We start from the raw sequence: 11,697 nt of genomic DNA, 5'->3' as shown, positions 1-11,697 counted from the left end.
ATGGCCTTACAAGTGAGAGGGAGAGAGTACATGTGCTACTAAGCCTTGTTGCCCATGCCAGCGGGTACAGGATGATGGTAGGCGCCCATAATACTGTTGAATGTCAGATGCACATGGAAGGTTGTGTTTGTCTTCTTTGGGTATGGTAGACATCGGCGCCTACCACACTGTTGATACCTGGAGGCATGCAAGGGGTTTTACCATGTTCGCTTGGTACGGTAAATGCCGGCACCCACAACACTGTCGATGCCCAGAGGCATGTGGGGGAGCCTTACCGTATTTGTCTAGTATGGGAATTAATGGTGCCCACAATACTGTAGGGGAAAATATCGGCGCCTACAACACTGCTTGAGTTCTGTCATGCTAGGAGGGTCACAGGGTACTGCCTGGCAGGTGCACAGGGTATGGTCCCTGGCATTGCGGTTTGACTTGTGCGCCCTACCTTACTTTCACCGTCCGTTCCCTGGTCCTTACCGAGCGGGCGTTCCCGATCGGTTGGCCCTAGTCGGCACTGACTGCGTCAGTTTGGAAAGGAGCCTATAAGCAGGGGTTCGGCGTATCCCCGGTCGGAGTCAGAAGCGGTGTTTGGCCAGGCCTTCCGGTCGGAGAGTCCATCCAGAGGCAGGCTGGAGACCGAAGCGAGTGCTCCGGTCGGAGAGGCGGGCCACAGTCGAAAGCGGGGCGCCGTTCCTCCTTGGCCAGGCCTTTAGATTGGAGATTGGATCGCTCTTCTGGCCTGTTGTCTAGGTATTTGGGTCGGCCCATGAGTTGTGCGTTGCTCGCATCGTTGTCTATTGGGCCGAGCCTTTGTTGGAAAACCGGTCCATGAGGGACCCCGGGTTTATAAACCCGACAAGTTGGAAAGAAAAATGAATCGTCAAAATAGGAAAGTACGGTGCTGCATGATTGTCTTTAGCTACCATCTTCCGAGCTTCAAGAAGCATTTGGTACAACAAGATCTCATCCTAGAGAGAAAAAAATTATGTATTAAAATTCATGCTGGGAAAATAAAATCATTAATATTTTAAAGAAATGTGCAAAGTCATGTATTAAAATCCATGGAAAAATAAAAGGTCACTACCATACTTTCGAAAGAAAATCGAGCTCAGGAGCGATTTCCGGATCACTAGACGTGGAGTAATCATCGTCAGACAACATTTCATCTGTGACCCTTAAGATGAGAGGATGCCCAGAGTAATGGTAGGAGTGAAGGAATTTCTCTCCATCAGCAGATATGCTATTGAAAAAGAAGTATCATGAGCCGTTAAAAGAAAAACATTAATGCGAAAAATATTTGGGAAAAACAACTATAAACCTGACAAATCTGTATGACCCATTGATGATTTGATTAAGATAACCTGCATCAAATGATATTCATTGAGAAAATTATCATAACTTATATTTACTAATATATCAAAATGACTAATATGACTTTATTACGAAAAAAACAAATATGCTACAGACAATGACATTAGTTACCATTGGCTAATAAAATTCCACCTAGACCTTTCCACCAGTTGGCTTCGCGTGATTTCCCAAGGCCATAGAATTCAGAATTTTGGAAATTGTTGGTTATAACCTTCTTGCACTAATGTTTAAAATAAAACAATTATAACAAATACACTAGGTAAACAGAACACTGAAAAGGATGGTTGTAATTAACATAGATACATGTGATCCTCTAAGCATGTTGATATGGAAGTTTAGGCCCCAACGTCCACCACACTCATTGCCGGTTGATAAGTCTTTCTCCTTGTCGGCCCTTGATGTGCAATTGTCGCAATAACCTGTGGTTACCAAAACGAAGACAAAAATGAAAGACCAAAGAAATATACAAATGTGAATAAAATAAATGTGAAATATTTGGATTCACTACTAACCACAATTGTCACCACCAGCTTCACGAAAATAATTAAGAATATGTTGGCGACGGCATGTAGCAAGGACACAATAACTTTGGGCAGCAAAGAAAGATGACATGATAACTTCTTTTTGAGCTTCCTGTATAATGTAATAGTTTAGATGCTGAAAATACGACACAAAAAACTTAAAGGAAAAATGCAAAACTCACTGTATTAGTTGCAGCACAATAAAAATCACCCCTAGAGAAATCACTTCGGCTATAATAAAGCAAACATGTTGAAGGCAAACCATCTTGTCCGCATCTACCGCTCTCTTGATAGTATGACTCAAGGCTTTTGGGGCAGCCAAAATGAATAACACACCTGACATCTGGCTTGTCTATATCCATACGAAAGGCAATAGTGGCCACCATGACAAATACCTCGTCAGTAACAAATGACCTGAAAATGATTGTTACATGTAACAAGTGAAAGTGAAAGATAAATGAACCAAAGAAATGAATAATTTTGGTCATAACTAAAACGAACTTGTGTGCAGCCTCTCTTAAAGCACTATCCATCTGTCCATGATACATTTTTGCATCAACACCAAGAGATTTAAGAGCATCATGTACCTAGTATCAACACCAAGAGATTTAAGAGCATCAACACCAAGAGAGAGAAAATAATAATTAAAATAAATACAAATAAAAATAAAAGAAAAAACTAAACAAAAAATAAACCAGGCTGCTCGGTGTCACGTATTGTGATGCAATATATTATAGTTGATTCACGGGCTGATACCCGATGAGGAACATCTCGTATCAACTCAGCAATTGCTTCGTTAATGCATGTGCCGGGTCTAATTAATTTTACTCAATAAAACAAGTTAGGTCTATCAAAAGAGCCAATGAATACGAATGGTTCACGTAGGATAAGTGATTTGCAAATATCTTCGCGGACCCTGGTAAATAAATAATGTAAATAGATATCTCTTTCCAGGAAAAACATTAATATAGTTCAATAATAAATCTGGTATTACCTATCAGTAGCCATTGCAGTCAATGCTAAAAATGGGATACCAAACAATTTAGCTCTTAAACGATGGAGCATTTTGTACTCAATCCTATATTTGGAACATAATATAAAGAAAAAAATAAGAAATAAGCAAATGAAAATTTGACAAGGAAATCCGGATTAATGAAATACCTGAAATCAGGGCCCCACTCAGGTATGCAATGTGCTTCGTCCACGACCAACAGACAAATGCCACGACGGATCATGTTAGACCAAAAACTGAGAGTAACACGATTAGAATGGTGGGTAATTGTTACTGATTAGTATCTTAACGATGCTTTGAATATATATAACCACTTTGAGCGTAGTTCATTACTACAGCATGATTCTTTTGCGTGCTTCCTAAATAGTCAGAACGCACCCCTCTTTGCTGCAAGTTCATGACCTGTAATGCTATATTGTTAAAATAACAAAACAAAATATAGCAATAAAAATAGGGAGAAATGGGCCACCTGGTCTTGCATTAAGGACAACAATGGGCTAATGACAATTGCAGTCTTTTTTGTTAATAACAGGGGAAGCTGGTAGCTGCAAGTGTTAAGAAGGGAGTGCGGAGGAGAGATTAGAGTGTAGAATATTAAACAAAAAATACATAATAGTTCTTGAATTTAGTAAATAATAAATAAGAACACTTTACTGTGGTTCATGATGCTGGCACTTATGAAGGAATTATCACATACCACATTGATTTGCCGCCACCAGTAGCAATGACAACTAAATAGTCACGGCCCCTTCTAACAGCGTCCACAACATCACGCTGGTATGGTCGTAGGGATGAAAAACCAAAATACTTATGCGAATGACAAATATGTACATATTAGGAATGTAAACGTGCTATTGAAAATAATTGAATGGTGAAGATGCTTACCTTAAGAACGGCGTCCATGGTAAAGAAAGAGTTAAAGTATGGACAAGGAAGTGGTGAAGGGAACGCTGATAGCATAAATGATGAGTGGCGATGAGAACAGGCGGCCATCTAGCTATGGATAGCTAAAACCTTAGGGGTGTGGTGCCGCTGCCGAAGATGTACAAAGAGCAGGATTCCCTGAGGACGACAAGACGGAAAGTAAAAATACTTTAAGGGAATCACTACAGCGGCGCCGGTCTTGTCAACTGCACCATCAAAAAATGAACTAGAGAGATAGGTTCACCAGAGGGTATCAAGTACTAAACCAAATATTTGAACGAATATTTGAACGAAAGGCATATAGAAGGTTAGGGCCAAGTAAATCGAGAACGGATGCCACTACTGCATGTACCACAAAATTATCATGAGGAAAAAAAGAACCTCAAGAATGGTACATAGTTCATGTGAAAGATTCTACTATGAGAAAGAGAGAGAAAATAATAAATAGTAAACTTACTATATAATAGGCTACCACCATTCCTAGAACCCCCAACACAACACATATGTTGTATTGTGCTATGCAAGGCTAGCTTAATCATGGGAAAGGGCAAAGAAAGGTATGCCAAGTGAAAATTTAATTTTATGTCATACTATGTGATTATTATTACAAGAAGATGTTCTTTTTAACAACTAATATAATTTACTCTGTTCTAATATTTACATATAGAGTTGGAGATGACATTTCCCATGACAACAAATTTGATGGAAAAGTTGTTTTAGAGCTCACTAGTAGTCTATATGAGGAAGAAGACAACATGATTGTTTCAGCTGAAGGTGTGGCAAGTGATGAAAACATATGTCACCTTAAGAATCAAACTACTCAAGGGCTAATCAATGGTGCAGATGGTTATATAGTACGTGAAAACAATGAATTTTCCTGCCCTTTCTGCCCTGACTACTTGAAAATATGCTCATACGCAGATCTCATAGTCCACGCCCATGACATGGCAAGGGATCATGAAAAAAAGAAGCCAACGTTGTGCATCGAGTTCTAGTAGAGTACCTGATGTGGAGCAGGGACCTAGTTAAGTTCTGTGAAGAAATAGGCATTCACATGTAGATTACTACCTAGAAAAGCAATTTGACTTGTGTACTGTTATGTGTCAAATTGAAAATAATTATTGTAACTTATCCATCTCATATTGTTATGAAGAGAGCCACGTCTGAACTTTAGATTTTATATTCACCAAATAGTGTTGTTGTAGTAATCCATCAAAAGTCAATAGACACACTAATCTAAATAAAATACAGTTGTAAGATCTTAAGGTTCGCTCTTTTATAGTTCATATTTCCATCATTGGCCATTTTACAAATGAAAAAAAATTGGGAGATATTCCTAGTGTGTCGGAATGATTTAAATTGGGAGTTGTGAAAATGTCGGGGTGCCAAGTTAATATGAGACCTAAATATAAGGGATACTAATTCGGCCAATATCGAAACGTGGGGGGACAAGAGGTACCAAACTGGACAAATAAAAAGGAGGAACTGATCCAAACAGATAATACTAAGATGTAACAAAAAATGTTCCAATATTGGAGGGGCCTGTAGTAAAATGCTTTGACCAATATCAAATAGTTCATTTTATATTTCACTTGCGCATAAGGGTAATTCAATTATAACAAAAGAGTGAAAAAAAAAAAGACAGAGATATGCCACTGTGACCAAATGGAAAAAAAGGGACGGTCTAAATCAACAATTCAAATCGAACACAATGTACCCACTGCACAAACTAGAACACATAATTTAAATTAAGGACACAAAATTTAAATATAACTGATCTAAAAGATTTTTTATGTTATTTTCCTAAAAAAAGTCAGTACTAACTGCACAAACATACTATGCAGTTCTAGTGACATATTCGGAGGGTAGGGGTGTCTAGTAAAAGAACCAGAGACAGAAGTGCAGGATAAAGAAAATGTTATAATAGTACAATGTGCTATCAGGTTTAGTCTTGTCCAACTTTTGGTAGGTACATGACAGGTATGGATGGAGATAAAAAAAAGATAACGACGCAGTTGGTAGACTTGTGAAACTTATGGACAGTAGTACATGGCATGTACCTGGTTGCAAAAAACAAGGATGCCAGTACAAATAGGTGACAAGAAAGGCTAGAATACTGAAGTGGCTAGGACTGAAATATTTCAAAATTCACAAAGTAAGGCTAGAAAACTGAAGCGGCAAGGACTTAAAATTATTAACAAAGACTTGTTAAGTAAAATAATTGATAATGTCTAGATGACAGTTTAAATATGGTTTGGTTATAATAAAACCATCAATTTGCCCTAATTTCTAAATTAGTAATACAGACACCTAGAACACGTTGTTTTCTAAATAAATACTTGCAATTAAATGAATGATAAAATATATCAACCGTAAAGCGGAACGAATTGTTTAAATAACACGCACATAATTTACGTAATCATGGGAAACCGAGGGAGGTAGCACCAAGATGTAATTAAAAAAATACTTTGGCTATGATCTGGTGTTCTAAAGACTGAGCCAAGTTCATAAAGTTCAAAGATACAAGTGCTACATGAACTACTAAGAAATTACTGCAGTTACAAACAATGGAGTACAACTCAGTTGAATGATTTGGCTAGGATCCAGCAAACAACGAAACAGAGAACAGAAAAGAAAAAAAAAACTACGACGACTACTACTTCTGGCAGCTGCAAGCTCTTCCATTGCTTCGGCCAAAAGGACAGCCTTGGCTTCAATCTCATATCTAAGACCAAAAACTATGTTCTGATGAACCACATCAGCTTGAGACAACCGAATGTTGACATAATCCTCAAGGAGGTCGTCCCAGATCCAAAGAGCACAACCATTGTACTAAAAAAAGCATCATCAAAAACCAAAAAATAGGAAAAAGATACTGACTACATGAGGTGAAGATCTATTACATGCTTAGAACACTTAATGAACCGGCGTCCTTGGTTGCGAGGTGTGCCACCATGTAAAATGACATCTAGATCACCACAAGCACATCAAAGCAAAGGATGCCTAAAGCGGTGGCCACGACCACTAGAACGAGAAGTCTCAGATCCTTGGCTGGAAGCAGGAAGAGCTAGTGTCTGGCTCATGGCTGGGAGTTCGAAATAAGAGGAAAACACGAGCAGGAGGACAGAGTGTGGCTTCTTGGAGCCGGGAGTAGTAAAATGGTAGAGCCTGCAAGGATATTTAAGGTCACATGGTACTACTATAACTACAGGGACAGGGAGCTGAAAAGAGGAAAGATTTAGGCCTTATTTAGTTCCTCCTCAAAAGTTTACACCCTATCCCATCGAATGTTTGAACACATGCATGGAGTATTAAATATAGACTAAAAAATAACTAATTCCATAGATTGCGACTAGTTTGCGAGATGAATCTTTTAAGCCTAATTAGGCCATGATTTGACAATGTGGTGGTACAGTAATACATATGCTAATGATGGATTAATTAGTCTTAATAATTCATCTCGCGGTTTACTAATGGATTAGGTAATTTGTTTTTTTATTAGTATCCGGACACACCATGTGATACACCAATGTGACATCTGATGTGACATCCCAAAACTTTATACCCTGGATTTATACCCTGATTGTTAAAAAGGTCGTCTTAAAATAATTAGCTTCGTATAAAAGTAAAAGAATTTAGCTTCAGCGAACATTGATAACACACATTAAACACATATTAGTTCAAAAAAATCAATGGTATTTTAAAATAAAAAGACATGATTTGAATACTTCTATTTGATAAATAGAAAAATTGTAACAATAACCCTCTTGTGCCCTAACTACTTGAAAATATGCTCATACACCGATCTCATAGTCCACGCTCACGACATGGCAAGGGATCATGAAAAAAAAGAAGCCAAAATTGTGCATCGAGTTCTAGTAGAGTACCTGATGTGGAGCAGGGACCTAGCTAAGTTCCGTGAAGAAATAGGCATTACTGCCTAGAGAAGCAATTTGACTTGAGTACTGTTATGTGTCAAATTGAAATAATTATTGTAACTTATCCCTTTAATATTGTTATGAAGAGAGCCACGTCTGAACTTTAGATTTTATGTTCACCGAATAGAGCTGTTGTAGTAATCTGAATAAAATACAGTTGAAAATGATTAAGTAGTAGTCCATCAAAAGACAACAGAAACACTAATCTGAATAAAATACGGTTGTAAGATCTAAAGGTTCACTCTTTTAAAGTTCCTATTTTCATCATTGGCCTTTTACAAATGGAAAAAAATGGGAGATATGAAAAATGTCAAGGTGCCAAATTAATATGAGACCTCCATGTAAGGGATACTAATTCGGCCAATATCCAAACGTGGGGAAACAAGAGGTACCAAACTGGAGAAATGAAAAGGAGGAACTGATCCAAACTGATAATACCAAGATGTAACAAAAAAAATGTTCCAATATTGGAGGGGTCTGTACCAAAATGCTTAGGCCAATATCAAATAGATCATTTTATATTTCACTTGCACATAAGGGTAATTCAGTTATAATAAAAGAGTGAAAAATAGAAAGAGAAATGCGATTGTGACCAAATGAAAAAAGGGTCGGTCTAAAACAACAATTCAAGTCGAACACAATGTACCCACTGCAACCATATAATTTAAATTAAGTAAACTAGAACACATAATTTAAATTAAGGACACAAAATTAAAATAAATTGATCCAAAAAGGGTTTTAATGTTATTTTTTTTTAAAAAGTCAGTACTAACTGCATAAACATACTATGCAGTTCTAGTGACACCAACTTTGATGAGGTCAAAGCATATAATTTTAAAAGGATGTTAGAAAAAAAAAAGCAAACATAAATATACAGATAAAGGTAATGACAAAGCATATTAAGTTTAAATCATTGGCACAAGAAGGCTGTGTGTAACTATATAATTTAAACTCTCCTATCCTAAGATTCTATTTAGGATGATGTTTCTTTTGAACACAACTTAAATAGTTCGAAGACAGAGATAAAATGAGGCAATTACAAAATTTACACAGAGCACATGACAAAAAATCATGTAGCATTGGCATATGCAGTTTGACAATATTGATGGCAGCACAATAAACTTTAGAATATAAAGTTGCATAAGAGTGCATTGCAGCATAATAGAGTACAGAATTACAAGGAAAACAAACACATCCATACTACATAGTAAAAGATCACTCGATATGATAAGATTGTTCGATAGATGAAAGCAACACAACAACTAACATCATAAGTGCTGAGATGACAAAATAATTAAGAACGTGAATCTACTAATTGACGGCAACATGGCTCTGCATCACAGTAAGCTTCCAGGAAAAGTTGTTTAGAACCTCAAAGTGTGGTGCACAAGCACGATAGCACTTTGCAGAGTACTGGTCAACCTCTTTTAATCCATTGGCGCAGAACTAGTAAGCCTCAATCTGCCCTACTGCCATAGGACCTGAGAAATATGAAGTTGGATCAAAGCTAAACTGCTGAATCTTCGCTTCAATTGCATTGATCAACTCCCCAAACATCATTTTCAAAGAATCATCAAGCTCAACGGCGTTAGACAGCATTGATAGAAGGGTCTTTTGTGTCTTCACTACTTTCTTACACTGGCTATAATTGAAGTCAACAACCTTGGTGATGAAATTTATCTCAATGAACAACAAAGCTTGATATGCTGCCTCCTCAGCTGCTTCATCTGAGGTAAAAGCTAGTCCTAGTATGGCCATCTTTCCACCATACTGGAAATTATCCATGTAGGGAAATTCAATGCAAGCTTTACTCTTGATTGTACCATTGGGTTTTGGAGAGCTCCTATATTCAGCAGCCTTGAGTCCATAGAAAGACAGTACATAGTCCAGAATATCCTTTGAAGGCAGAACAACATCATGGAAAGGACCCTGTTAGGAAAAATATATCCAATTTAGGGTAACTGGATTTTCTACTACAGCAGTACAAAACTATACAATGGGAAAAAATAGTCATAGGGATTGGAAACTAGCTTGTATGAAGTACTTACATTCCTAGCAAACAACTGGCCAATTTTTGCAACCCTCCTATCATGATTACGACGATCAATCTCTATATCATCAAGCCCTGATCGTATGTCTTTTGTCTTCTCATGCAAGCTAATATGGATAGTAGCCAAATAGACACTCATAAGACCATACACCTTACCCCTAGGGCTAAGTGGTCCACGGATATTGTCACAGAATTCATTCTCATGAACATTGAGAGAAAATTTCTCAAATGAACCCATTGCCAAATCCCACTAGACTAAAGCACACTACAGGGAGCCAATTGCTTCCTACACAAGTGAATATGTATTACTGCTCTCCAAATTCTGTACGACCCTGCTGCTAAAGTCTAGTACGCGAATGCCATAATTGTTCTCCAGATGCTTATAAGCCATCGCAATAGCACTAGCTTCAGCTTGAGCAGGATTCAGGAAGGGTTCATCGTGAACAACTGAATGATTGATACGCTCTCCGTTAGCGGTAGTCAAATTGGAAACATCAAGTTTAATAGAAAACTTGACACCAGCATCAACACAGTCAACTTTAGAAAATACAGGACCTGCATGAGACCCTGAAAGTCCCATGACCATATCAAGCAGTGTCCTCCGATCAAACCTAACAAACTGCTCCATACCCTGAGAAATACATAACTTCAAACAGTGTATACCATACTTAATCTACGGAAAACAGATTACAACATTAAATTTAGCTTGCATTAACTTTGAATCAAGAGATATTTACAATTGTCTTACACTACAATGTCATTAATTATGTATTGCACTCCATGATAAAGTTACAATGTATTTACATATTTAATATAGTAGGGTTCATGAATTATTAAATCTATAAAGCATATATTGTAATTTAGCAATAATTAAGCCTTAATAGTGTCAAGAACAGTGAATGGGACAACCAATATTTGCCAGTAAAATCGCGTGTGAAGGTTGGGCTTCCGTTATGGCCAGTTTTCACCAAAAGCTCAAACTGCAATGCACTTAAACTGAACTTACCAAAGCATACATGTCGTTATTGACAAGATGAAGTGCAGCACTAACTAAACCCATGCATCCTTCCCTCTAAAGGATTTTTTCTGTTCTTGTAACTAAGAACTTTTTGGGGGCTACTAGCTAACTATTACAAAAGTCTTAATCTCCAACTACCATCACAGTTTCAATGAACAAAACATTAATAATGAAAACGATTAACACATATACAGTGTAAGCAAACAAGTGAAAAATTGTACCGTGCTAAAACAAGTGTACCATACAGGTGATAATGTTAGGATATATAAATTGGTACTAATAAAAAGGGCATGTGAAATGGCACTACTAAAAAGGCCAATATGGAACTAAAAAAGAGATTTCTAGAGACTGTGATGTAGGGGCACGACAGTTCATGGCAATATGATATAAAGTAGAAAGTAGTATACTATGCAAAGTGAAAAATGACCTCAGAGAGAAGCTTGAGTGGTTCATTGACGTTGACACCACCAGCACCACACGAAAAGCCGATGTTGTTGCTCCCAGAAGAAAACGATTCTAAACTACCAGATAAAGGTGCACCAGAGGATGACATGACAAAAGTAAAATCTACAAAATATGGATTATGTAGTTGAAATTAGAACAATGGTATTTGAAACAAAAAAGGGAGGAAGCTTTGCAAAGGTGGATGGAAAAGAAGAACACGGGAACTGACCACAAGCAGGAGAGAACGGGCAAGAATGGAGAAGAACGAACACGAAGTGGGGAGGCTGGGTCCGCGGCCAACTCTAAAGCAGTACTAAAAGATGTGTGTAATAATGGTGGAATATAAAATTCAGGAAATGAACAGTACCATGTACTCCAGCAATTTCGAACTAGTAAATAAAAAAAGGTTAGGTACGATGAAC

At 37.5% G+C, this 11,697-nt stretch overlaps 1 protein-coding gene across 1 annotated transcript; it reads right to left on the bottom strand.

Moving 5' to 3' along the window:
- Positions 1 to 1,077: 1,077 nt before the first annotated feature.
- Positions 1,078 to 3,804, bottom strand: LOC136531012 (uncharacterized). Its single transcript, XM_066523715.1, has 14 exons — positions 3,787 to 3,804; positions 3,599 to 3,708; positions 3,371 to 3,446; positions 3,213 to 3,303; positions 3,051 to 3,174; positions 2,884 to 2,967; positions 2,574 to 2,703; positions 2,391 to 2,476; positions 2,068 to 2,303; positions 1,881 to 1,997; positions 1,672 to 1,787; positions 1,480 to 1,588; positions 1,316 to 1,358; positions 1,078 to 1,237 (listed from the first exon to the last, which is right to left on the bottom strand). Exons 1-14 carry the CDS (start codon positions 3,802 to 3,804, stop codon positions 1,078 to 1,080), a joined length of 1,500 nt encoding a protein of 499 aa, XP_066379812.1.
- Positions 3,805 to 11,697: the final 7,893 nt, after the last annotated feature.

Source organism: Miscanthus floridulus, unplaced genomic scaffold, assembly GCF_019320115.1.
Source record: "Miscanthus floridulus cultivar M001 unplaced genomic scaffold, ASM1932011v1 fs_258_1_2, whole genome shotgun sequence".
NCBI lineage: Eukaryota > Viridiplantae > Streptophyta > Magnoliopsida > Poales > Poaceae > Miscanthus > Miscanthus floridulus.
This window is presented reverse-complemented; position numbering and strand designations above follow the sequence as displayed.